The 27,894-nt window shown below is 38.7% G+C and overlaps 1 protein-coding gene and 1 long non-coding RNA gene across 8 annotated transcripts in view; one reads left to right on the top strand and one right to left on the bottom strand.

The window, feature by feature from the left end:
• The window catches only part of PHKA2 (phosphorylase kinase regulatory subunit alpha 2), a 58,013-nt gene that overhangs the window by 669 nt on the left and 29,450 nt on the right, over positions 1 to 27,894 (top strand). For 3 of the 6 annotated variants that reach the window (XM_044441402.1, XM_044441405.1, XM_044441407.1), the window contains 18 exons: positions 1,721 to 1,791; positions 2,680 to 7,061; positions 8,276 to 8,323; positions 9,488 to 9,656; positions 10,847 to 10,929; positions 11,846 to 11,926; positions 12,480 to 12,578; positions 13,118 to 13,264; positions 13,444 to 13,497; positions 14,223 to 14,345; positions 15,330 to 15,425; positions 17,458 to 17,565; positions 17,902 to 17,980; positions 18,948 to 19,082; positions 20,308 to 20,417; positions 22,180 to 22,324; positions 24,726 to 24,804; positions 26,487 to 26,653. In XM_044441402.1, coding sequence (XP_044297337.1) covers positions 6,759 to 7,061; positions 8,276 to 8,323; positions 9,488 to 9,656; positions 10,847 to 10,929; positions 11,846 to 11,926; positions 12,480 to 12,578; positions 13,118 to 13,264; positions 13,444 to 13,497; positions 14,223 to 14,345; positions 15,330 to 15,425; positions 17,458 to 17,565; positions 17,902 to 17,980; positions 18,948 to 19,082; positions 20,308 to 20,417; positions 22,180 to 22,324; positions 24,726 to 24,804; positions 26,487 to 26,653 — 2,026 coding nt within the window. In that variant the 5' untranslated portion in view covers positions 1,721 to 1,791; positions 2,680 to 6,758. Of the gene's footprint in view, positions 1 to 1,720; positions 1,792 to 2,679; positions 7,062 to 8,275; positions 8,324 to 9,487; positions 9,657 to 10,846; positions 10,930 to 11,845; positions 11,927 to 12,479; positions 12,579 to 13,117; positions 13,265 to 13,443; positions 13,498 to 14,222; positions 14,346 to 15,329; positions 15,426 to 17,457; positions 17,566 to 17,901; positions 17,981 to 18,947; positions 19,083 to 20,307; positions 20,418 to 22,179; positions 22,325 to 24,725; positions 24,805 to 26,486; positions 26,654 to 27,894 lie in introns of those variants that run through there. The other 3 variants (XM_044441408.1, XM_044441404.1, XM_044441406.1) reach the window with 3 other exon arrangements.
• On the bottom strand, positions 1,777 to 27,894 carry LOC123028990. 2 transcript variants are annotated; one of them, XR_006415814.1, is made up of 3 exons: positions 27,213 to 27,894; positions 13,103 to 13,205; positions 1,777 to 1,908 (listed from the first exon to the last, which is right to left on the bottom strand). It is a non-coding gene; the product is annotated as an uncharacterized LOC123028990 (long non-coding RNA). The 2 variants fall into 2 exon arrangements; XR_006415815.1 differs by having other exon boundaries at positions 1,785 to 1,930.

Raw genomic sequence — 27,894 nt, 5'->3', positions numbered from 1 at the left:
TTTTCTGGCCTATCCAGATTAAAAATTTGCATCCCCATTAAACAAATATCACGTTAAATCACCAAAACTGACTTGCGTAGTGTTGCCTTTATTTTTGTTTATTAATAGAACTATTAAAAGAGCCATTATACTATTCTGAACCTATTCAGATTATTGGTTATTATCACTAAGTTAGAGTGAAAATACAAAAGAGGCTTGTGGAACATTTAACATTTCCTTGTTAAAGCGAGGAAAGGCAGCCTAGCTCAGCATTTTGAACTACTGTTCCCCTAATCTTCGGCAAGGGGCGGCATAGAAATGTTCTAATCATCATCATCATCATCATTTCTGGACATAAGTTTATAGAATTTGTAGCTAAGGTTGGTCCTGGCATTAGGTACAGGGAAACATTGATCACAGGTGGTAGATGCTGATGTGGAGCAGGAGATGGTGGTGCATTGAAGGATGGGGCTCTGTCCTGACTCCCCAAAGTTAGCATAACAACCTCAGGTATAATGGAAGGTGCTGTCAGGTTGTCAATGTAAATTAAGTTTAAATTGTCAGTCCAGTCTGGTTGGTTTCTGTACATGGAATGGGATGAGGACCACCTTGTCCTTTGCCTCAGGTGGCAAAATATCTTGGACTGCTTGTAGTGCAAAATATCTGGATGGCACAGGACTTTGTTGTTTTGCCGCAACAGACCACCATAGGTACTCCTGTGGGTGTCATTAATTTGGATTATTGTTTCTGTTTTGGTTGGAAGGGTACAGTAAAAAAGAGAAAGTATAAAACCCCATGTGCAAGTAATGGCTGTCTTTAGGACAACTTACATGGAACATATAGACAACAATTAAACAACCTAGACAGTTCTCTTGTTAGGCCCAGTATTGAAGCCACTTTTTTTGGCAGTAGTAGTTTTAGATACATTTATTTGGGATGGAAAGATGTAGGAAGGGTAGTTGGATCAAGAAGTCCATAGTTTAAGATGTTATTGTATTGGAAGGATTCATCAACATTTGTACCAATAAACAAATGTTTAGTTTGGGAGATTCATTCTCTTTTGTATCTTTTGTCATTATGTTTATGTATCTAGGGGTTTTATCAGGACACTGTTGTTGCTCAGGCAGAACTGTTCTCAGTTTTTAAAATTAATACACACATATTATGAATGTATCATTATTAATATCAACATATAGGAGTCTAGCATGGAAATGGTAGCTTTAGGGAAGGATATTGGCATGAGATTCCAAATGTAGAGGCTGTGCAGTATGTGTCACTTGTAGTATGGAATGCGCATATATTTAAATAGTCCACTGCCTGTCTCTTTGTCCTGTCACTCATTGGCATTTCAGTAATTATGGTAAGCAGATAGGCAGATGATACATTAGACCTTGGAGAACAGAATGTAAGACCTTGATTCAATTCCCTGCCCATCTATGAAGTCTGCAGAGCAGGGTGGATTTAATTTAAATCAAATTGATTTAAATTGCACTTTAAATCACTAGTCAGTAAGGCTAGATGTAAATCATGGTTTTCTGAAAGACTTGATTTTTAAATTTTAGAAAAAGATGTCTGCCTTACCTATAGGTAGGGAAACTTTATAAAAATTTTCCTAAACTGGAGCTCTTTTATGGCCTGCTGCCATTATAACTTTCACAAAAAGATCCAATGACTTGTGGAGTATTTTGCTCAAAAGGTTTCACCTTCATTTTTTTGCTTTCCTCTCCCTCCTCACATTTAGGTTCTTGTGCAGATCCATTCCGCTCCCAACAATCTTCTGTTCACTGAATTTTTTGAAACCGAGCACTTGAGGTGAGGGGTTGATTCTGTGTACATAGACTTCCAAAGGAGCGGTGGGATTAACGTCTTTTTCTCAACTCTGTATGCTTATTTTAGAACAATTTTGCATGAAGAGGAGGCATGTGATCTCTGCAGACACAAATTCACAGTTCTGAGAACCATAAAACCAAGCATTTGTGATAATACTTTCTAGATTGAAAAAATGCCCAGTCTTACAGAAACCTCTGGAAGAGCATGACAGTGTGAATGGATTAATGGAATTCATTTACCAAAACATTTAAACATTGCATGAATATACAGCTTCATGCTACATAATTGAAAACTAATTTTTATTTCATGATGAATAACCTTTGGATTACAATGTATTTTAATTAGAAAACTAACTTTAGATAGATTTTGCTTCAAAAGGCATTTTAAATTTAAAAATGTAAACCCAATTTAAATTTAAAAATCTGATTTAAATAAAAATTCAATTTAAATTTTAAAAATTCATTTTTATTTTTTTTTAAGAAATCACTGATTTTTATCCACCTTCTTACAGAGAGACTTTGCCTCTGTCCACTTAACAAGATTGTAATTAGGAGGAAATAAATGTCCATGTAGTTTGTCCTGAGTTTCCAAGAAAAGGTTGAGATGCAAATATAGATCCCTCTCCCTCTCCCTCTCCCTCTCCCTCTCCCTCTCTCTCTCTCACACACACACACACACACACAAAGGGGAGGACAACTTTTAAGGACAGTATAAAGAAATGTTAAGTCAATTGGCATTTGTCTGTATGGCTGAAGTATAAAAAAGCTATTAGTGAACTTACCCTGTGGAAGTGTGGATAGAACTGCAGTTTCTGCTGAGTGTATGTAGGTGAAAGGGTAAACTCCTCTGTAATGTCTGTTTTGTTGTCAGCTGTTCTGTTTATTTTGGAGCAAAGATGCATGGCGCCAGCAAAATTTACAGGTAAGCCTAGTAATGGATGAATGAGTGACAAGTGCTAAAGGCTGCAAGACAGAAAGAGAACGAGAGACAGCCAGCCCCACTTCTCTTCCTGAAGCGTTTTGGACACGTTGAAGATGAGGAGCCGCAGCAACTCAGGTGTCCGCTTGGACAGCTACTCTCGGCTTGTTCAGCAGACCATTTTGAATCACCAGGTCAGTGCAGGTACAGGTAAATGGGCATTCCCATTCTTAGGAACCTGCTCTTCTATTTGCATGTGTTTTCAGTTATCTGGTTGTCTATTGATGCCTTTGCCCTAGTTGGTGAGAACCTTAAATGAACTAGAAGTGTGAAATATTTTGCATCAAGTACAGAAGTCTAGACCTTTGAATTCTATGTGGATAGGTATTTGTAGGTAATGGCAACCTATTGCAAAGAAATACTGTTCCTAAGGCAATTTCCAAAAAACAACTTTTTATGTGGGATAAGGACCATAAGGACGCAGGAGAAAAATTAGTTATCATCCAGCATCTTCTTTGATTTCTGAGTAATTCTGCTGCTGTATTCCAAAGTCCTCTGAGAAAGATAAGTGGGCTTTTAATAGTTCAAAGTGACTGACAGACTTCAAAGAGGAACAGAACATACTGTTCTTTCTATTCAGTGAATTAAGACACAGTGTGTAAGAGAGAAAAAAAGGCGTACAGCTTCCAGCATGCCCTTGGACTGCCCCCTTAGTATGCATTGTGGGTGTTCTCTTGAGTCCACTCACCATGTCTCTACTCATAAAGATCGCTGCTGTGGTAGCAGCTATTCTTGGAATCTGCCTACCAGCTGGCCTTGTCTCCTTCCTACCCCTTCCTGTCACATTTTTGCTGAGCTGTGCAGCTGATAATCAAATAGGTGAATTGCTTTTACCCCTGACAGTTGCCTGGGGGATCTCTCCCCTGCACTTTGCCATCTCCCCTTAGGCTTTCCCACTGTCAACCGGCTTCTTCGCACGCTGCCTTTTGGTCACCTTACCATTGTAGGAAACTTTGGGCATCTTGTCACACATGCTTAACTTTTTGCTGCTCAGCATATTTAGTAAATGTAAAGCTTGATTTAAGGTTTGGGACAAATAAGAGTATAAGTTTCTGCATCTTGTATCTTCAGTGCACCTGACAGTTTAATTAGCACTCCCTCCATTTCTGGTGCTCAATGCTCATGCAAACAAAATGCACAAGAGAGAGGTATTCAATATTGTAGGATTGTTAGTAGTGCTTGCAGAAAAAATAATCCTAAACTGAGAGGGACTCCCAGGTACAGACTGCACTTTTTCAGTGACTACAGAATGCAGGCAGAGCAGGAATGGAGTGGCGTGGCTACAATTTTGAATTCTCATTGTTCATATTGAATTAACATTCGCACAAGGGAGACAATTCACATGTAGCTGGTTCCCTTTATTTTAGTATAACTTTGTTGTAAACCATCCAGAGAATGTTGCTGATGGGACAGTACAGAAGTGAAATAACTAAATTAAAATAACAGGAAAGCATTTTCTTTTGGTTCTTGACTCTTGGTAATGCTGCTTTGTTATTCTGCTTGACATCACTATTCACATACTAATTCCCCTGACATCAGACATATTGGTTGAGGTGACAAACAAACGCATCTAGTCACCTCACTTTACATATGTGCAATAGATATGTGTATGTTCATCACCTGTGTTCATTCAGACAAGGAATGTGGCACTCCCATGCCCCTTGCCTTGGAACTGAAAATACATGTGGTTGAAGTGACCCTTAAACTAGATGCTGTGCTCAGAAAAGCTGCTATAAATGTAGAGTCATCCTATTCATGTTAATGCCTGGCTGCTGTATTTATTACTGTGTGGTTAAATAAGACCTGACTATTGCAAAAGTTGATGGTGAAGAAAAGCTACATCCATTGGACAGGTTTCCTGTATAAACTGAATTCTCTAATTCTAGAGAAGCTTTGGGCTAATAATGTGGAATATAATAATAAATATGTTAACTTTTTGAGCTGAAGACCTCCTACAGTAGAATGTTCCAATGTCTTTTGAGAAAGCCTGCAATTAAAATAGTCAAACTTATAGTAATGGGAGTGGAGGATTTTTTGGTCTGTGAGTCACTTTCCAAATATACCTTTTATTAAGTGGCCTAAGCTGAAGTGGGCCAGTATAAAAGTCACACTGCACCACGTTCTCAGACATTAGACCTAAAGGTTAGTGGAACTTTGCCACAAACTATGCCAGGAACAGGCTTTGCAGCCAGCAAAACTCCCATTATAATGGTCTGCAAGATTACAGTGCAGTCTTCACAATACAATGATGTTACAACATGAAACAGTGCAGAAGGTGCACAGGCATTCCTAGCTTGTATAGCTGTATATGTATTTATTCACATTTTCCTTTGCTCTGGTTGAAAGCTTTGGAATACAGACAGTGCTATAGGTTTACCTGTTGGATATCCTTTGTGATATATGGGCATTTATGGAATCCTTTTGAAGTCCTTAGGACTCTGTGAAGATGGGACATAGCATGGGCAGATCTGCTGGTTGCTGTATTCCTGGTCTTTGTCCCTGATCCTATGCAGTTTTCCAGTATCTCTGTCTAGCAGTCCTCTGGGCCTCTGACTAAATTGTACTAGGCCGAAGGGGAGGCTAACTGGAGATATGGATACAGACCTCTCATCTCCCTAGGCTAGGTGGAGGAGGGAGGTTGTGAACAGGATCTAGGGTGGGTGAGCAGTGTGTCTGCAATGTAAGTGGATCAGGTTGTGTGTGCTTGTTTCACCTGACATTCAGTGGTCACACAGTATCTACTTTTGCTGTGTTTCTACCATGCATTTTTTTACTTCAGTGCTGAGATGGCTCTAGCAACACTGCAAAACTAGAGGAATCTGACATTTTGTAAGCAGCCGTGTTTACCAGAACTGTATGGTGAACTGCACTTTGATTACCCCTTGACTAACATATCCAAACTTAAAGGCTTCAACAAAAACACTAGAACTGAAAAATTGTTACACCAGTGACTGAGGGTCAGCTAGACTCATTGGTGTTTTTATGATTGTTTACATGAAGTTTAAATCATGCAGCAGTGTTATTAAATAGAAAAAATAAAGCAGGTATACACTGAGTAAACTTTCTGATTCTTTCTCTCTCTCTCTCTGTGTGTGTGTATTTTCTTTGCAAATAGTCTCTGTGGTAGGTACAAATATTTAGTAGCTATCAAGGAGAAAGCTAATGATTGCGTAAGGATTCCCTGGCTGGAAGAAAAATCTACTATAGCAAAATCTGGTGACTGATTCTTTTAACTGCAGTTGTGATTGCCCAATATGGTCTTTCTCAACTTTGTGCCCTCCAGCTGTGTTTGGGTCTACAATTCCCAGAATAGCTGGTTGGAGAATGCTGAGAGTAGCAGTCAAATACCTCTGAAGGGTTCTCGGGTGGGAAAGGCTGAGAGGAAGGTGGGATCAGAAAGGCTGGGAGGGTTGAGTCAAGTTGTATTAGGAGGTGAGCATAGCTGGACTATGTAGCAGTGTCAGACACATCCTTTCTGCCCCAGCACAGTGGTACTTGTATTCTGCACACACTTCTGTCATCCTAGACATTGTACACTGTGAAACTCTAGTTCTGCATCATGGCCCTGTAGCCTGCAGGCCACCTTAATACAATGACACATGAAGGCCATTACATCCATAGATGAGAGCTGAATGAGAGCAGAGAGCTGGCAATGTCGCACAGCACCTGGAAGGATCACGTCATTTACCTTAGCAAATACGTCCACAGCAGGACTCTGAGGTATATAAGCACCACTTGCTTGGAGGGCAGGCTTTTTCACTGATTTCAAATCAGTGGTCAGCTAGAACTGGCTTTTTGATCTTGGACTTTATGGTCCAGCAGGACTGAATGTAGGTCACAGGAAGATCTATTCTCTGTGACTGTTTCCACTTCTAGATCTAGACCTTGCTTACTTTGGAAATTTCATGTGCATTATTTCAGTCATCCTTACAATTACCCTGTGATGTAGGGAGTAATATCTTCATATAGAGATGAGGTATGGGGCTAAGGCTGAGGCCATCTGGAAGAGAACTACTTCCTGGTTTGCAGCTCTGTCTCTTAACTATTGTGGAACAGTAGCTCTGAATAGGAGCCTGTTGAGTAAATCATTTCTCTTTTGTAACCTTATTTTGAAGAACCCAGTTACAGGATTGTTCTCTGCTAGCACTGAACAAAAAGATGCTTGGGTACGAGATAACCTATACAGTATTTTGGCTGTGTGGGGCCTAGGAATGGCCTACAGAAAGAATGCAGATCGTGATGAAGATAAAGCCAAAGCCTATGAATTAGAGCAGGTATGTCTTTTGAGCAATAAAGATTTCCTGTATATGACCTAAGAGTTAGCTTTTATCATAGAACTCTTACTTGTTAATTACTCTGTAGCAGCATAACAGATCTGGGCTAAGATTCAGTTCTTCATTTTAAGTGCATGTTAAGTTATATGAATATTAAAATGTGTAATTTGAAAGGTGGTAAGTTCATGGCATGGATAACTGTAGAAGAAAAGTGCTTGGTATATTTTTCTGTGCCAGCAACATCTTTTCATAGATCCGAAAGCCCAGTCATTAGACATTCAGCTTCATAAACCCCTCAATTAATTTGAGAAAGAAGTGAAAGTTTTCCTGTTATGTGTATATGCTGGTAAGAAAGTTATTATACTTTGACCAAGAACAGACTTCCAAAAAGCTAACCAGCTCAACCGAAATGAAGCTCATTTCAAGCTCCCCATAGTCACATACTCCCAGTTATATGAACGGGAACAGAATGAGGCAGAATTTTCTCATGAGTTCCCATTCTTACTTCCTAGTATTTGCCCAAATCATATATTTGTGCTGAGATGGCTGCTATTATTTCCTAACCCTAATGCCTCACTAAGACCCTCACTAAGACCTCTCCAAAAAAATTTCCTAAATGCTGTGGCAATCCCAGTGTCACTACAGAATTCAATGAATGCAGCAATGATGACCAGTTATATCCATTGTTTCCACATGAACATTTTCAGTTGGAAAAGGAAGGAAGTGACTGAATTGCTAATGGTGGGATTGGGCCCAGGCTAAATACAAGCTGAGTCCACAAATCAGAAGGGCTTGTCTTATAATTAGCTCAGCAGTTCCAAAGAGGAGAAATTCATAGTTTGAGCTCCCTAGTTCCAAACTGCAACATTATTCCATACAGATTTGCTTAACTGAAGAAAAATGGCATATGATTGCTCAGAGAAAATAAACCTCTTAAATATTAACTTTTGTAAATTATGTGACAAGTCATTCTTGTTAGCAAAGTGGTAGCATATTGTTTTAGTATGTCTGTATTGTTTTAATATGTATGCACATAGTATGTATTGTGTTAGTATTCATGTATACTAAAGTTTATATAATTACTCAAATGAACATATCATTTTTCTTAAATGCATAAAAGCAAGATTTTATAATTTTCTGCATGAACACTAGAATGGATGGTACAAGTGTTACATGGTTAATCACAGATTTCTTCATTTTTCTCATGCCCTCAGAATGTTGTGAAACTTATGCGGGGCCTTCTGCAATGCATGATGAGGCAGGTAATACTAAACAGAATTCCTTGTTGCTTGTGGTGTGGTGTGAAGTAGGGGAGAAAATGAAGAGGGCAGATTAGAAGCAAGCCGTCATTGTGACAGTATGTCCATCCTAAAGGGTTCCTTTGAAACCATTTTAGTTAGGGAGTAAAGCATACTTTGAACATGGTACATTATTTGAAAACTAGTGACAATAATGAGTACCTTTGAGAATGAATTTAAAAGTAGCCTGGCATGAAAAGATACTAATGTTGTCCTAATATATTAATATAAAACTATTTTAAGGTAGCAATTATATGCTTCCTAGAGGGTGTTTGTGGGAACAGAGGATGCTGAATCTTCTTTTTTTTCTAAGACTGTAGAGCAGAAATGCATAACTTTGGTCTCTGGTTCAGATATGGCTTGACTGGGATCTCAGTTGATTTTCCAGTTGATGGCCTTGTCCAGCTATGCTGGCTCCAGCCTCTTCTGTGTTTTTGTGTCCTTTGTGTTTTTCCCGAATTCTTAAAGTTCGAAATGCCTCTCCTAAGGCTTAGTTACTGGCAACAAGAGGTTTAAGCTAAAATATACTGGTATTTTAGCACCTTCTCATCCCCACCCACCACTAGAATGCAGACATCAAGATCTGCTCCAAAATGGAATTCAGCCTTTGGGCCAGAAGAAGTTCAGCAGCCCTGTTGTAGGTGATGCTTTGACCTGGGACAGGGGAAACATACCAGGGGCACCCTCCTACTCACACTGGCCTTTCCTAGCCTCTACTGTGAATTTCTTTACTAAGGTTAGTGTCCCCATCTCAGCACTGGAGGAAATGGGCATGTTGAGGGTTTGTTGGAGGAACGCTGCTTGTCCGGGAGAACAGAGGCTGTGGATTCACTGGATCCATTAGTCCCTCAGTTCCTGTCTCTGCCATTTCCGTGTGCTAGATGTGCTCAGAGGCCCATTAGCAGAAAATGCAGAAAAAGAGGACAGAGAGAGCTAAAATTCTGTCATTCCTCCCATCTTCTTGGGAAGAAACTTAGAAGCCCAATCCTGGAGAATCGTGGTGCCCAGAACCTTAGCCCTGCCTATTACATTAAACTGTGCAAAAGATTGGACAGTGAGACAGAAATGTGATCTTGAAAATGTTGATGCTTCAGGAATCACTTTCAGGACCTTGCATGTTTTTCTTAGGTAGACAAGGTTGAAAAGTTCAAGCATACACAGAGTACCAAGGACTGTCTGCATGCCAAGTATAATACAGCGACTTGTGGAACTGTAGTTGGAGATGATGAATGGGGGCATCTACAAGTAGATGCAACTTCCCTTTATCTTCTCTTCCTGGCTCAGATGACAGCATCAGGTAAGTCACTGTGGAATTGATAGTAGTTCCTTCTGCTGATACTACAGTATCAGCAGAAGGAACTACTTAAATAAAAGGTTAAGACCTGTTTATTTCATCAATATTTTAATAAGTTTTAATATGCATTTTTAATATTATATTTTTAACTGCAGCCAGAGTGGGTCAATTTGTTTATGTTGATTTTATGTTGACATTTAGTTATAATTTATTTATATTGATATTTGTATTTTATTATGTAAGCTGTCCTGGGGCTATTTGTAATAGGACGGCATATAAATATCACAAACAAACAAACAAATAAATAAATGAATATCATTGTAATTAGCCAAGGTTTATTGAGGGCACAATATTCTGGTTGGGTTTGAGCTCAAACTCTAGAATAGTTTTGGCAGGCTGCTCCTGGTAAAATGTTTTGCAAGAGATTCCTTACAGGAAAACACTTACTCACCCATAACACTTCTTTCATTTCTATGCATTTTAGCACATATTTTTGATGTGTTACCAAGAATATTCATCCAATGCGTGACTACCCACAGAGCAGATGGTCGCTTCAGTACTTAGTGAACTGTCCTTTAAAAACTACAGTTGCTTAAGCATTTTGCCTTTGTTGTTTAACTGGCTTATGACTAAAAGCAGGAAAAAATATGAATAACACATATAGCGTGGCGCTCACTTATTGCGACATGATGTTACAGAATAGGTTTGCAACTGCAAAATTCATCCCCATCTAAGAACTGTACATACATGTTATTTATGGATAATATTATTCACCAAACAAAAGCTGTTTTGAAGATGAAATTGTCTTTTTTATTTTGGTTTAGGAAGATTTCAATTATAAGTGTTTGGAGTAAAGATATAGTGAAAAATAACAGACTATCTACTTCCACAGACTAACAGACAATCTATGTCATATGAGACTAAAAAGACACCTTTCCAAGGTGTAATTTCAGTGTCACGAATATATTTGTTACCTAGCAACTCTTTTGCTATAAGTATTCTGGTGTAATGGGAGTTATTTTTATTATATTGCAATTGTATCTTATATCCCACCTTTTTGCCTCTTGCAAGGATCTGGGAAGGTTTCCCACCAAAGTGCTGGAACAGGAGCACAAGACTGTTTGAATGAATAATTTATTTTCTTGTGTCACTGGGTTTTACATAAAATCAAAACGTGGTTCTTTCTTGATTAGGGTTGCGTATTGTGTTCACCCTTGATGAAGTTGCCTTTATACAGAATCTCGTATTTTACATAGAGGCTGCCTACAAAGTTGCTGTGAGTATGTTCAAGGTCATTATTTCTGTCTGGCAAACTTTACAAATGTCCCAAATCTACAGCTAAACCTTAAGAAATATTGTTTAGATTTTCTTCTGAATCTCATTTAGTTTGCTCACATGTATAGAGAAAAGTTGAGGAGGGACTCTTGGCATTAAACTCTGTTATAACTCTTGCAGTACTGCACAAGGTTTGTAAATTGCTAGCTTCTCCTCTTGATTCCCAAGAAAAATCAACATAAAGATGCAGCTACCATGAAGCACTACTCAAAGAATGTACAATTCATGTTAATGTTTTATAAAGATGTATATACTGCATTTCAGCCCTTACATAGCTGAGGCAGGCACAACAATATCTAAAATTCAAATTCACGAACATTTCTTTTTAAAGAGAAGGTATTAGTTGGAAAAGATTTAACTGAAAGTGATTATTCTTTTGTCAGACACAGATATCCTGGCTTATTAAATTGAAATATGCACAAACCTTTCCTCCCACACTTCTTCCTCATGCCTCCCCTGTCTCCTTTGGTGAACCAAGATGTGATAGTTCCTGGCTTAATTAACATTAGTTTCCTCTTATACCCATTGCAAGAAGCTAGGGTGACCAAATGCAGAACAATCCAGGAACAACTGTGGTGTCCCTGACTTGTTCTGCTCTTGATACCCACCATTATTGGGTTTGATATTATGGGAAACAATAATTGATTAACCCAAGAAGTGTTGAATCACATCATGCCATGCGAAGAAGCAACAGCACACGGAAGGCACAGGTGATAATCATCCAAGCCATGTTCATAGGCAATGTCTCTGAGAACTGATAGGGTGGTTCTGTCATAGCTCTTCTCCTGATATATATGAGTAACAGTCATGGATCTGAGTTTCAAAACTTAGTCTGCTTTCCCTTTATTTTGTTTCAGGATTATGGCATGTGGGAACGTGGTGATAAGACCAACCAGGGCATCCCTGAACTAAATGCAAGCTCTGTGGGAATGGCAAAAGTGAGAATCTTTCTGCTCTGGGTTGATTAAAAATTGTGCCTTCCATTATATATCCAACTGCTTCATTGTACCCCTGTCCTAAGTACCTCTAGAAAAATAAAGGAAAAGGGTAGCATCTGGATTTAGTCATACTTGGACTAGCTTGTTGTGGCCTGGACATTATCTGAGTGAGATGCCAATATAGGTAGTGAGCCACTTTTTTGCATTACAGCTGCCAAGGCAAGTTTCCATTATAAAAAAGGCCTAGTTCAATGACCTTAGGAAATTGGTAGTTCACTCCTGAAAATTTATAGGTTGTTCACTCCTAAGTCAACCTGCTTATCAGTGCATCTGAATTAGGTCTAGCTCTACCCTCAGTCTATAGTAGGGAGAAAATGTGACTTGTTTCATTAGATTATTATGAGAATAAATAAGATGAAGATGATAAGATAGGATTGGATAAACACAAAATACTTTATGCTCTGCAGTGGTTTATACATTATTGTTTAATATCAATCAGTTGTAGTCTCATTTATTAGTGGTGATATTGCACAATGTACTTTTTTTTCTGAAGGCTGCATTGGAAGCAATTGATGAATTGGACCTTTTTGGAGCTGGAGGAGGGCACAAGTCAGTAATTCATGTCCTTCCAGATGAAGTTGAACATTGTCAGGTAAACTTGAATTCCCTTTCAATGAGGGATCTTTAAAAATGTAGCAAAGCACCCCCCATGTTTAAAGATTTTACTAAATGATCAAGTAATACAATCAAACTACAGTTCTAATCCATCCTCCAATTCTACTAGCAGATAAAAGCATGTGCCATTTTTCAGCTAGGGAAGACAAACATTGTTGAAACCGTTGTTTCATAGCTGACAACAAGAAGTTCCTGGCTGTGTTCATATTTTTTGGTTGATAGTAGTCTAATTGTGTAATTTGATATGCAAGGTGTTGATGTATTGGCCAATTTGTTGGTAAGCCGTTCAGAGACGCATAGTGATTGGACGGGTTAGAAATATCCCAAATAAGTAAAAATAAATAAAAATACACTGACATCTCCCATGTAATTAATGTATTTAAATCTGTTTTTGTAATTATTTTAAATGTAAAGAGGATGTTCTTTCTGAACCTGACAAATAAGTTGGAATGAAACTAATTGTTCTCCTTTTATCTTTGTCTTGTTTTTATTCATACTTACTTGTGTTCTGCTCAGTCCATTCTATACTCCATGTTACCGAGGGCATCCACGTCAAAAGAGATTGATGCTGGACTTTTGTCCATTATTTCTTATCCAGCCTTCGCTGTGGAGGATATGAACATTGTTAATGCAACAAAAAATGAAATTATCACCAAACTGCAAGTAAGAATGTGGTTTTGGCCTATAAATCAATTTTGAGATAATTTTTAGTACATATTGTTCATTCTAAAACAAATAAAAGATTATTCTATATGATTTATAATTATGATTCTTCTGTGCGATTGAGAATAAAATATCATATAATTTTGCTTATATAAAACATAATTTATTTATCATTACAGGGACGGTATGGCTGCTGTCGTTTCCTTCGGGATGGCTATAAAACACCCAGAGAGGTGCTGTGTCCAAAACATCAGAAAGTTATTTGCTAATTAATTTTAGTTTCATTTTATATGCTGGGTTTCCCTGGAAGCCTTATAATAAACATCAAATATCAATCTGCAGCAGCATTTTATAAACAAAACATTATCCAAAGTACCCTTGTATTTACTGAGAGGTTGACTATATGATTTTGCTATATTATTGGTATTGTTCCCTACTTTGGGATTATTTTGAAATGAAAAGAAGGTAATACATTTAATGCATAAACATCAAAAACTCACATATAATAAAGTAAACCAGTCAAATTCTATGCTACAGGAAAATAATACAATGCAATATAAGCAAGATCAAAATTGTACATTCAAATTTTAAAATAACTAACCCAGCCTCTTCTTCTAATGATAATCTATTTGTTCTTTGTGAACTATAGCAGCCTTGCTCAGATAAAGATAGGGCCTGCAACTGCTAGTTTAAATAATTTAAAAACTAGATTCATTAATTGCAGTTGATGTCACATCTAGTTTGGCCCTAAGAGGATTATGTTTGTATTTTGAGATTAATCTTAAAGTTCTGTAATTCGTCTTGTCTTCATAAAGGTAGGTGCTACACACACAAAAAAAAATTGGGTTGGGAACGTGCCAGATAATTCCTTAAAGTATTGTCAGAACAGAGATGGAAAATATCCTGTGTAATACTGTGAATCACAAATAATACATTCAGTGAACAATACTATTTCTAGGATCCAACGAGATTACACTATGATCCTGCTGAGCTCAAATTATTTGAGAACATAGAATGTGAATGGCCTGTATTCTGGACGTATTTTCTAATTGATGGCGTGTTTAATGGAGACAGAATTCAGGTAAGGGAAATAGCAAAAATAAGCTTGAAATTTTAAGTATTATGGCTGTCATCCACATACACATGTTACAGAACACTTCTACAATAGAAGATGATGGGCAGTGGGAGCATTTTCCTCAGCTATATCCAGAAGGGGAATTACTGACTTCTCCACATAAAGGGACTGATATATTGAGATGGGAGGGCAGAAGGATGCTGGAGAACTGCCACTACTTAGTTTAGGCCAAATGAGGCTAGACAGACAGTGGTGGTCCTACCCAGATGATGTCGCTTCATATCCACCCCCCCCCCACCCTTTAGCAGGCTTATCTTGCAATACCAACTGTGAAGTCCCACATGAGGCTAGAAGAGCACAGATAATCTAGATTGCTTTCTCCCATTTGCATCCAAAAGTTCCAGCACCATCCTTACAAGCTGTGGGTCTGTAGGTTTGATAGTGGCTATACTTCCTCCCATGCACTTCTGATTTATTTATTTTTAAAGTTTTTTTATTACATTTCTCTACTGCCAAGCAACTGAATATCCCTGCTGTGTAGGAGCATCACCGCTGCCACATTGTCTGTGGCACCATTGCCTCAATGCTGCAAGCAGTAAACCCAATATTATGTTCTTAAAAGTATAGCATCAGACTCTTCTTGCTGACAGAAATGGGACTGGGCTGGGTCGATGCAAGCAGGAGTTAGATGGCGGAATTCTAGCCTGTAGCAGCTCAACATCCAGCTGGGTGATGCCATTTTGAAATGCTTTCTTGTGTTTTTAAAAATAGCAAACTCTCTGTAATTAACAGAAATCTGCAGCATTAGGTGACAGAATTCTAACTCTGCTGTTTTCTCGTCTGTTTTGTACAGTTATTTACTGTACTTTTATGGAGCATCACTGCTACTGAAAACATTGCTAGGCAGTGATGCTTTCCTGCCCCATAAATCTTTCTGTCTAATTTCAGCTGCATAAACATGAATTTAAGCACTTGATTTGTGCTTTCCAGGTGCAAGAATATCGAGAAGCTTTGGAAGCGGTACTCATTAGAAAAAAGAATGGGATTCTTCTGATGCCAGAACTGTATGCTGTTCCTCCAGATAAGGTCTTATAGCAGTGCTGCATGTTTCTGATTGTTTTTAACATCTGCCTCTGATATATCATGGATTTTATGCATAGAGAGAGTATTTGTGTCTTTTTATATCATTTATGGTAACAATAGCTGTTGTTTTTGGCTTTTGATTTTTAAAAAAACTCTATAGCTTTTCATGAATCCTCAGTACAGAGCAGGCTAAGGGCTAAATGCAGGCATAAGTAATGCTTACTTCAACAAGTATTCTCAGTGCTTTTTTTGTGAGAAAAAAGGTGCTGGAACTCATGAAATTATTTCCCTTTCGTACATAGTCAATCACTGTACGCACACCCACACACGTCAGTTGTGTAACGAAACATAATGGTTGCCACCCACAGTAAGCTCAGCGCGCAACCACACGACCAATCACAAGTCAAGCAGCGCCACAAGCCGAGCAGCGCCATCACAACCAGCGCAGACAAAGTACACATGCATCGGATTCGACACACAAGCAGCCCGCATGCACCATTTTAATGATTTTGCTGCCAACCTGCTATGCTCGACAGTGTGATTCAAATCCACGTGGACCAAACATCACATTTTCAAAAGTTACTTTTAAAACTTGGAAAATCTGTCGAAAAAAGGTGCCAGAACTCCGTTCTGGTGCGTCCTATGACAGAAAATGCACTGAGTATTATAAAGGGGAAGTGACTATTTTTTTCATGAAATGGAGTGGGTGGAATCCGTCACTTCCTCTGTGCTGTTCGTCTTCAGAGTGTTTTCACCCAAGACACCAGATTTGTATCCATGTTAGTGAGCTGGCTTCAGGCATCCAGTAAGAAGCATGCAGTTATGTAAATTTAAGGGAGAGGCCACATAATCCTTAGGCTTGCTTCAAGAAACACATTGAGTGTTGCAGCATCCACCCTTTGTAATACCTTTCCAGTTGACCTTAGAGAGGCCTACTCAGTGTCTGGTGTTTAGGTATCTTTTTCAGATGTCTTCTCTTCATACAGGCTTTCCCGGAAGTGTGTCTCTATCAGCTGTAGTTTGTAGCACACAGCATACAGTGTGGTTATATTGCTGATCAATGTGTTCCTTTTATCATGGTAGTTACTTTTATGGCATTGCATTTTACAGTGCTTTGATATTTTTGTGGAACGTTATATATACATTGGAATAGTACAGATGATCATAAAGTGGCAGAGAGGAAATGGGAAGTTCTGCTCACGCGTGTGTTTCATTACACATAAAACACAAATGCCCCAAATCCCACTTTTGGTTTGAATGGAGTAAAAATGTGAATACAATACAGATTTCCCTGTCAAATATAGTTTAACCCTATAGATTGTAATAGATGGCCATCATGAAGGAAGCTGTAGAGTGGGAGGAGAAAGTACAGGTGTAGCATCTATCTTCAAAAGGGAAAAAGTGGTAAGCCAGTGTGGTGCAAGGATTAGCTTGTAGCCAGAACTGAGAGATCCAGGTTCTAGCCCCACATGGCCATGAAATGCACTGGGTGAGCTAGACTCTCAGCGTAGCCTGCCTCACAAAGTTGTTGTAAGGATAAAATTGAGAGAAAGAATCATTCAATCCACCTTAGGTTTCTTGCAAGAAGAAATAAGGTCAAATATAAAAGCAGTAATAAATGTGATATAGTTGAATAATTTCTTAGCTGTGTTAGCATATTTTAATGTATGCAACTTGTAAACTGTAGCCTTTTGTTTTTGTAATCTGAAAGAAATTTAAAAGTGTTTTTCATAGTTAAATGGGTGGGCCCTTCTAGATGTTATTTATTCAACACTTGCAAGCTTTGAACACATCTCCAGAATCAGCTGCCTGTATTATGGCCACAGTTTTATATTAAATAATAAACTGCATGTGTGAATGAGATGTTGCAAAGCCAACACCACAGATATAATATGTGCACCATCTTGTGTTGCCTCAGACTCTGTGCTTGTCAGTAGAGGTATTAACTTGAGGTGTGGTAGTCATTAAGTGTAGAAAATAAAGTCATGTACAAAGATGTGTTAACCCATTCTTGTTCCATTCTTTTGTTTGTCAGGTAAATGAAGAATATGAGAACCCTCACACAGTGGATCGTGTTCCAGCTGGAAAGCTTCCTCATCTCTGGGGGCAATCATTATACATTCTTAGCATCCTCCTAGCAGAGGTAATCCTGAGTGTTCCAAGACAGGCAGCCCTTTGCTAGTCAAGACATTCTGTGGCTAGTCTGTCCTTTCCGCCTTCATGGATTTTTTGTGGAATGAGGTGGTGGGAAAATCCAGGAGGGTGACAAGTGAGAGATAATGTGGATGTCAGGACATATTGTCACATGATGAAATTCCATGAATAAGGTAGGATGACTATGGGACAAAAGCCTCATCTGTAACTACCCTCTGCCTTTTGCTCAGCTTATGACATTTTTTTCCAACACTGTTTATCTAGACTCCAAAGTTGATAAATCTGTCCTGTCTTTTTTCCCTTGTTCTTCTACTCCTTCTCACAGGGCTTTCTGGCTACTGGTGAAATTGACCCCTTAAACAGAAGATTTTCAACTGCTTTTAAGCCGGATGTTGTTGTGCAAGGTTGGTGACTATTGCACAATTTTTAGTTCCACGAATTAAGGGGAAGATAAAAGTAGCGAGCTGAGCATGCAGCAGGTTGTAGGAGAGTTCTGAGGCACATGCAAAAGACCTTGCTGGAGCAGCTGGTGAAGCAGGTCACTAGACAACCTGGCAGTGCTCTTTCTGAATGACAGCAGAGGGAGCAGGAGATACGCAGCCTGCACCCCTCAAGTGCTTGGATGCAGAGGCTGACTTAGGGAGCGCCAACAACGATTCACCCAGCCACTTGTGTGGTGCTGGCGCTGTCACTCTTCCTGCTCCACAGCTGCCTTTCAGCCATAGAAGGAGAAGATAGGCTTTCTTCTCCTTCTGCATTGTTCTGCTGTGGCCACTGGCATCAAGCACCACTCCAGAAGATGATTCCCATCCACCAATGGCAGCAGAGCTATGAATGCATCTATTACATTGCATAATCCAAATGTATCCAAGTACAACTTTATACTGGAATAAGTGGATAGAGGAAACTGTCTGCAGGAACTCTGTGTCCACATCCTAATCCTTCAAATGTTGTAGACAGAGGAACAGTATGGAATGTCACATCATCTAGATGCGGCTTGCAGTCTCTGATGGTAGCACTGATTTAGAATGGAAGTATACTGAAAACAAGATGTTTTAGCTTACAACTCCCAGCAGCCCTAGCCAGCCTAGCCAATGCCGAGTGATCGTGTGAGTTGAAGACCAAAACATCTGGAAGACCACAAAGATGTGCACTGTAGTCTATAATGTGTTTAAATCTTTTTTTCCAAAGTCTCAGGAAAGGGAAAATGATGTGTGATACCTTCATCTTCAACCTCACTTGCTTATCTTGGTTATTCAACTGCTAGTCTAATCAAAAGGGCAACTTGTTTCACCCATAAGGTGTCCATACAGAATGAGAATTTCTGTTTAAAATAACTATATTGTTCTCTTCCCTCCCCATCTCAAACAGTAAATGTCCTAGCAGAAACAAATCATATTCAGAAACTCTTGAAACATCATGGAATCAACGTTCAGAGCGTTGCTGATATTAATCCAACTAGAGTGCAGCCAGCACGGATTCTGAGCAGTCTCTATGCCAAGCTTGGTATGTGCCATGAGGAAGAATTGTGCAACCTTCTTTCATTTTCCAAGTTTGGCCCTCATTCCTTTCTTCTTTTGTTTTTTTTAGAGAAGTTCAAAATTATGCAACATTTTGAACTGGAATTGTGGGGTTTATAAAGATCTATTTGAAAATAGTCGAGGGGCACACCAATAGTTCCTTTGAAAAGGATAGCACAGTCCTAAGTTCAATAGCCCTTCAAAGCACAGTTGGAAGAATGTACCCTTTAGGCAGAATTTTGGAAACTCAATTTCACTGACGCATGAGCTCCATTCATGCTTTACTCATGTGAAGAGACTTGTCTACTTGGGTCCATGGCTCCTGAACTCTATATGTTGAACAAATGTCTGAAGGTGAACCAGCTTCTAAGCAGCATAAACTGGGATTGTTGGTTGTATGAAGGAACTTTCATGACCACATGTAGCTTGCCCTTTATTTCTTTGCCCAACACAAGTCACTGGGGGGACAGAACCAAGAGAATGGGGGCACCGTTGCTGGTGGGACCAGTGGTACAGTTATGTTCCCCTTCAATTGTGCAGGGTCCTTCATGTGGGTAATGTGCGAAGGGGGCTATAGAAGCTCCCATAGGAAGATTGCTCTGAACTTCTGAGCCCATACTTGCACCCTGAAGTACTAAATTGGTAGCAATTGTTATGGAAAGATTTCTTGAGCAAACTGTACTAATTATGCAAACTTTCCAACTGCTATTGGATAATCAAATAATAAGTATTTGCTAAGAAATCAGCTTGTAAAAATGCAAACTTTTTATCTAAATAACTTTGTAAGAAAATATGAAAACATAGACATCTCAGATGTACTATTTAAATAACATGTTCTCTGCCATAAGTAGAATGCTACTCAATTAATTTAGCATGAAAGTGCATGCATTAATGGCTATCTAATTGAATAATTGAAGCGTTCTCCTTTCTTCTATAAATGATTTAATGTGCTACCAAAAAGATGTTACTGAATAGCCATAGGGGAAAACTTGCTGTCCAAAAAAGGCTTTTGACAAATGGCCAGTTGTAGTTTAACACATCTGGGGGGCAGCTGGGCAGGGGAAGTCTGACCTAAATCCATGCTGTTTCATGCCAGGTGAATCTCGGATGCAGTGTTAATCACTGATCGCATGTACATACGAGCATTTTTTCATGTATGGGCATAACTTCATGGTTCTGATCTTTCTAACTGCATTCTTTTGTTTCTTTAGGTCGCAACAAGAGCATGAAACTGAGTGGGAGACCTTACCGTCATATTGGTGTCCTTGGAACATCCAAACTATATGTTATAAGAAATCAAATATTTACTTTTACCCCACAGGTGAAGTTTTAATGTGCACAGCAAAATTATCTTTTTTATAATTGCTCCTGAAATGCTTTACCTTTTTCAGCATTACTTCTGGGCCTTATCTATGCAGAGCTGATTGAAGGGAAAAAAAGATGTTTCCTTTTAGTTATTTACATAACTGAATGATAATAAAACAGGAACAATGAAAAGCTTATGGACGTCTTACTAGCAGAAATCTAGACTTTCTAATAGCACAGGACAGCAGTAAGCAAAATTATTGATTTTCCTGGTGCTGAAACCTAAAAGTAAGAGGAATGGCCTCCTGGTAAGTCTTGAGAACATGATGGTAGTGCTGATTATTTTACGTGAAAATCCAGTTCAGGGCTGGGTAACTTGTAGGCCCACCATTGAAAGTTCACAGCTCCCATTACTGCTGGCCAACATAGTTAGTAGTAAGGGATTAGGGGAGTTGTAGGCCAAAATATCTGGAAGGCTGCAAGTTGCTCAGTCCTACTTTAGTTCAACTGAAGACTATCATGACTTTAACCAAATATAAATTTTTCCTTTTTTATTTACCTAAGTGGCCAAGTTTGCATAATCAGGCAAGGAAAAGAAACCACAGTGGACCTCACTAGATTCAGAAAAAAATCATAAACTGCACCCAGCACAGGCAGTTATGGAAATGAGGCAGTGCATGGCCCACTCACATGGAGCAGGATAAAAAAGCCAGTGCGGCTTTTTTCCCTTCGCCAATATCACAAAGCCAATTTTTGTAAGCTCTGGAAAAAGGAACTAATACTCATCTGGCATTACAGAAATGTATGTTTGCTCTATATGCTAATGGGGGAGGGTATCTAAAATCCTAAGAGAAACTATATTATGCAAGAATATTTATATCAGCCTGCCCCAACCTGGCATCCTCAGATTCCCACACTACAGGACACCAGGCAAGTAAAGCTGTCCTACACAGTTAGATGGAATAACTAGATAGCAGATGTATTTAAAATACTATGGGATTCAGATTGCATTTAATTGAAAGAAGACATTCTTGTTTTTCTCATTAAACTTTCTGCTAACACAGACCTGGGCATTGTACGGCCCGCGGGCCACATCCGGCCCAATGGCTGACCCTGACTGGCCCGCGTGAGGTCACTGGCAAATTAAAAGTCAATGCAAATATATATCGTCGTAATACAGATGCAAGCAGTACAACTGCACTGCTTTTATTTTGAAGGATCTGCTAAATTGAATTAAATTTATTGCTTTTCTTGTAATGTTAATGTTAATGTTTTTGTGATTATTCATTAAATAGTGTTGTTCTGTGCTCCACATTTTCATTGTATCATTGTAATGTTTCATTTACAGTTTTTATAGAGATATATATTGAGCAGAGTTGTAAATGTATTGGTCCGGCCCTTAACAATTGTCAAAGTTTTTCATGTGGCCCCATAGGAAAATTAATTGCCCACCCCTGTGCTAACATGTTAGCAGAAAATCTAACGTGGAGTCTTGGTTTATGCATTTATTCAGGTAGCTTCAAGTGCAAACCAACTCTTAGTTTGGGATAGTAAATTGGAAGGTTTGTGCAGAAAATCAATTCCTATATACTCACACACAATTATGGGCTTACACCTTATAGGTGAATGACTTTAACTAAGATTTGCTCCACAAAGTGCTTCAGAGCAGTAGAGTTAACTAATTAACTCAAGCTGGTCTTGCCCAGACTTAATGTTTAAAGTTATTATATAAAAGCTGTTAAGAGAGAAATGTCTAAAAGTGTATCTTTTTCTTCCAGTTTACAGATCAGCATCACTTCTACTTGGCTTTAGACAATAGGATGATTGTGGAGATGTTACGAACAGAGTTGGCTTATCTCACTTCCTGTTGGAGGATGACCGGGAGACCAACCCTCACTTTCCCAATCACCAGTACAATGCTGAGTCAGTAATAAATTCCTTTGATGTTTATAGCAGAATTCAATTTATTTGCTTCTGTTTTTGTTTTCTGGAAGCGTCAGAACATGCCATTTGCAACAGCAGTTTTTGTTTTTCTATGTTTCAGTTCTACTGGGTAAAAATAAGAGACCAAGAAATACATGGTTAATGCTGTAAACGTCTTGAGCTGAATTCTATTTTCTCTGCAAGTTGATATTAATATTTTCTTAAGTGAGGGTGATTTAAAGTCTTTTGTGGGGCAGAGCAGAGTATTATTTAACACACTCGATAATAGACTGTACCAACCCTGAAACACTATCTCAAGGAAGCTATACACTATCTGTCTTAAGCATGAGATCATTTGTAAGTTTTAAAAATGTCTTTAATAAAACCTTTTCAGGTAAACAGCATAGTTATCTATGAACAGTGTAGAAGTCATAAGAGTCAACTGTAGCCCACAATATAAAATCCAAAGACCTATACTAATTGTATGTGGGGCTAACCAACTCTGCAGATTTTTAAGTATAAAAGTTTTAGTGTGATCATGCAGTGAATTCCACTATTTGTTCATCAGCTGTAACAATCTTCTAAGATATTGTAAAAGAATCTTACAGTTGGGACCAAAATGACCCCAAAATCTGGATTAATAAGTTTTGTTCAAACCAATAGCCATGATGAAAACAAATTATTCTGGGTCACTTGGAAGAAAGAACTCTCTTTCAAAATTCTGATTTGTAATGCTTTTTTGTTGACAGTATTATTGATTTCTTATGTAATTTGTGATGTTTTTATCAGTTAGCAACTCGTCTCTTATAGAAAATGAAATAACAAACCACTCTTAATACTTGTTTCAAACAAAAATATATTAAACAGGTTTAGGTCCAAGCATTAGTAGATATGGCATATAACTAATCACTTTTGATAGCATTTGGTGGTGTTGTGAATGACGGCTCAATATGTAAACAACCCACACGTTCGCGAGCAATAAAACTAAAGTCTTTTATTGCTACTTATCTACAAGATTTACAACACTACAGATAAACTCTACTGCTGAAGTCTTTACAAGGCAGATGCTAACTCCTTAGTGACGTCTCTCAGGGAGCCCACGTGGGACTAGCTATCTTGGTCCCACCTTTCCTCTCTTAGGCGGGACAAAGCTTGCTTTTGCTCCAGTCTGCGCAGAGAACACCTAAGGGTCACGTGAGAAAGGTCCACTCTGTCTCCTGTGTCGTGCTCAGGAGGTTCAGTGTTAGGAGGAAGGGGGGCAGTCTGCTCAGGCCCTCTATGAGCAGAACTCATAGTGTCTCTTCCCTCGGAGCTCCCTTGGTCTGACGAAGGCTCGGCTGTTTGCTCAATGGGTAAAGGGTCAGGATGAGGTATAGCTATCTGTTCAGCCATTCCCAAGCTAGGTTGTGGGAGGGACATTTGGCTACAGGGTCTTAAGCATAAGTCTTCCTTGTGAGGTGCTGCCTCTGCCAGGGTGTCAGGCATGACAGGTGGTGTCATTTTGACCCTTCTCACTTAAGCGCCCTGTTTTTCACTTGTCTCAGCCATGCACGTACAAGTAGGATTGGCCTTAAAAGCTATAACACTTCATTATTTCATTAAATGAAGCAGGGAAGGCAGTTCAGACATCATCAAGGTTAGGGTCTACTTGGAACATGGAACTCTGGAAGACTGACTGAAAAGTTTTATGACACCTCTTGTGCTTCAGGGATGCATTTTATCCTACCCCATACCAGAGTGCCATGTATAAATGTTAAAACTGAAGATGCTATAAAGCTTGTATTCTTTACACGTCTTTATAAAACACTGTCCTCTGAAGCAGGATTTTAGATCTCAGAAGACAGCACCTCCCTCAAGCCAGTGTTTGCTCATGAAAGTACCAGCAAGCCATCTGCATAGGCTTGGCGTTCACTTTGTGAGAGATAATGCCAAATTAGAAGGAAGACAAAAATAACACAGCTCATGTACTGAACAAGCAGTGCCAGTGGGTGTAGCACCAAAATGGAAATAACGGCATCTAATTGATTGAGATATTTGCAGACTTATTAAACACTCTGTGTATGATGTTCAGCCATTCTTAGATTAGCTATCTAGTAATCAGTAGGCATGCTTACTCAGAAATAAATCTTACTGGATTCAAGCTTCTAGCCTTTATGGCCACAGAGTTTTTCCTGTGGGATTCACTTCTAAATAAGAATGCCTGAGATAGTACCATTTTTTCTTCAGATTACTTGTAATTTCTTCATATTACTGTGAAATGAAAGCTCAAATCAGTAGCAATATAGTTCAGATACTGCTGGTTTAGGGGGGGATTTTACACTTTTCCACATGGGAAGGGTATTTAAACTTGAATTGCTAAAGAAACCTTATTAACAAGATAGTCATCTATTTTCTTTCTTAGTCGATGATGGCTCCGACATTGATCCAGCAATTCTGGCCACCATAAGAAAACTTGGGGATGGATACTTTGGAGGGGCTAGGTAAGGACCACTATATCTGTTAATATCTGTGGTTGTTCTTGCTTCTCTGTCTTTGCCAAAGGTGACAAAAGTTTTCTGTTTCATTTGGTAACTGGCAATTGACAATATAAGCTTCCATATAGCTTAAAGTGTCTGATGCTGCCTAATCTTGGAAGCTAAGCAGGGTTGGGCTGAAATCTGGATGGTGATTTAAATGTTGTTGGCTATAAGAAGCATAGAAATGGAATTAATAATAATAATAATAATAATAATTTCCAGATGGGCAATAATGTTAGATTGTGACAGCAAAATGTTGTGTGGTACCTTACAGACTAAGAGACAAATTGATGCTATTGTGAATTACTGTAACATATCCTTTTGTAGTATACAAGGCTTATGCTGTGATCAATTTATTAGCATATAGAGCATCACAAGAACCGTTGTTGCCTTTGTTGTTCTCTTCATGAGATTAGCTGTGGGTCTCTTTCCTGTAGGTTTGGCCTTTTTAAACTAGAGATCTGTTGAAAGTTTCATCTGATAAATTATTTGCTGAACTGTGTGTTCTTTTACACTGGGTTTTGTTTGTGAGTGCAGGAAAAGTAGCATAAAATGCTTTAGGGCACAATTACATTAAGGGTGCTTGTAATGCTCCAGACTCAGAGGTGTATGAACATCACAGAACTTTGCTACTATACTGTTCTTGCTCCACAGAACACTAAATGTGGCATTTCACAACTTGGGGAAAGGAAGCTGAGGTTCTTCCAGGATATGTTGCTTCTTGCCAGTGCCAGTCTCCTCTTTTGCTACGCACAAAATCTTAGGAATTAGTTTGGATTGATCTTCAACAGCTAAACCATTATTTTGAGACAAATGTTTTCTTGTTTACTGACACAAAGATATTGTATATTATACTTAAGTGTACATATTTTCTTTGTGTTTCAATACTGATACAATGGGATGGGTGGCTACCCTAATCAGTTTATTTGGTATTTGTGTACAAAGAAGCCTGCACTTTGATTGTTGCAAACTTCCCAGAAAGCTTTGGCTGTGGGTGGTATAGGAATGTAAGTAGCAGTAGTGGTAGTAGCAGTGGTGGTGGTGGTGGTGGTGGTGGTGGTGGTGGTAATAATAATAATAATAATAATAATAATAATAATAATAATAATAGTCTTAGGTATATGAGGAAGCTGTTGTCTAATCCTTCATCATAGAGGAAAACTTGTGCATTAATTCCCTGTTATCTTCAGATTAGCCGGGAAAATATTTCTGGCTGAACTAGCACGGAACTGTTGCTTGTCTGCGTAGATAAGCTAGTTGGAGAGACAGTAATCAATCAGTACTGAACAAGGTAGACCAATATTCTGACCCAGAATAAGGCAGTTTTGTATGATCCTAGGTTCCAAAATTTTGTCTCTAAGCTGTCAGGCAGCTCTCTTTCTGGCTCACACACACTGAAGTGATGTCCATTCCTATTATTTCCCACAGAATTTAGTTCTCTATTGAGAGTGCTGCCTTAATATCATTTATCATGGTGAAAAGATCTATTCCTGATGAATCCATGTAGCCACACTAATAGTTAAAAATACTATTTGATCCCTGTCAGTTATTGAACCTGGTGATCCTTATAAATGTTTTCCTATCTTGTACAATATACGTGTGCATCAGATATGTTCCTTTTTCTTTTTAAATTTGTTGTTCTTCAGGGTAAAGTTTGGCAAACTTTCAGACTTCCTGACCACATCATTCTACACAAACCTCAGCTTTCTGGATCCTGATTGTGACGGGAAACTATTTGATGATGAGAGTGAGGGCTATTCTAGTACTGAAAGTGGTTATGAACTAGAAGATTATGCTGACTTCTGTGTCAAAGGTGATACTGCTTTTTATCATATCAGTGGAGTATTTCCATTTATATAAATAAAAATAAGCACATTTCAGTGCTATGACTGAAGTATATGAGGAAATAATTCTTGTGGCTGGTTATTTGCAGAGAGTCATACCCATATGGTCTGCCTAAACCTATCAATCCATTCTTTTTCTTGGTTGCTTCTTTGTGAGCAAAAGACTAGTAATGGAACCTGGACAACATTACAAAATGTAAAACAGTAATTAAAAATAGCGTAATGAAATAATTATAAAGAGAGCTTAATGAATCTGAACTAAAATTACCTAGACCTTTACACCAAAGAATCATTTATTATTTTATTAGATTTGTATCTGCATAGCTGACGAATGCCCTCAGTGCAAAAACCAAATACTAACAACAAACAGCCAAAAATAGATAAAAATATTAATACTACAATACAAGTGTTAAAACTATAATTAAACATTAAGGATATTTAAAGAAACACTGAGGAGATAGCAGTAAAATTAATACAGTAAAGTTGAATGCCTGCTTGAAGAACAGGCATTACCTGCTTATCTGTTACCTGAATGTATACAGTGAAGATGCCTGGTAGATCACCTGGGAAAGTCATTCCACAGATGGAGGGCCAATGCAGAAGAGGCTCTTCCCCGGCAACCACTCATCCATCATTCTCCAGGAGGGAACCATTCTAATAGGTCTCTCTCCTTTTGCAGAGAGGGAATAGAGCCAGAAATCAAAGCCTCAACAGAGCATGATTTGACCATGACAGTGGGACCAGTGCTTAGATCCTTTATTTCCAAATCACCTCAGGCAGAGGGATGTTGAAGGTCAAATAAAGGGTATGTCCAGGCACATGCATCAGGCTGCTGACATACTGGACAGTGAAGTCCTGAGTCATAGCCTTAATATGGATATTGAAGTCATCCAGGGCCAACAGCCTGAGAGTTCTTAGCACCAACTGTGAGACCACCTTAATCCCCTCAAGCAGGGGACTGTTGAGCAGGGAGGGTGCATGTGGAGGCTGTACACTGACTGCACACATTTTTGAAGCTGCAAAGGCAAAATGCACAAATTGTTGGGTTGCCTAACTGTCTTCACCAGCAGATGGCCCTTTTCTTTAACAAAGAACTGTTGCAATTATTTTTGTTTTTTACATTTTATTGAGCTTTTCAGATACAAAAGAATAATGAGAACAGGAATGAAGAATAGTTCTGATCTTTGTTCACGTTGCTTTCCTATGCATC

Source organism: Varanus komodoensis, unplaced genomic scaffold, assembly GCF_004798865.1.
Source record: "Varanus komodoensis strain SLA01 unplaced genomic scaffold, ASM479886v1 scaffold4, whole genome shotgun sequence".
NCBI lineage: Eukaryota > Metazoa > Chordata > Lepidosauria > Squamata > Varanidae > Varanus > Varanus komodoensis.
The sequence above is the reverse complement of the archived record's forward strand: the minus strand, read 5'-3'. Positions and strand labels throughout refer to the sequence as shown.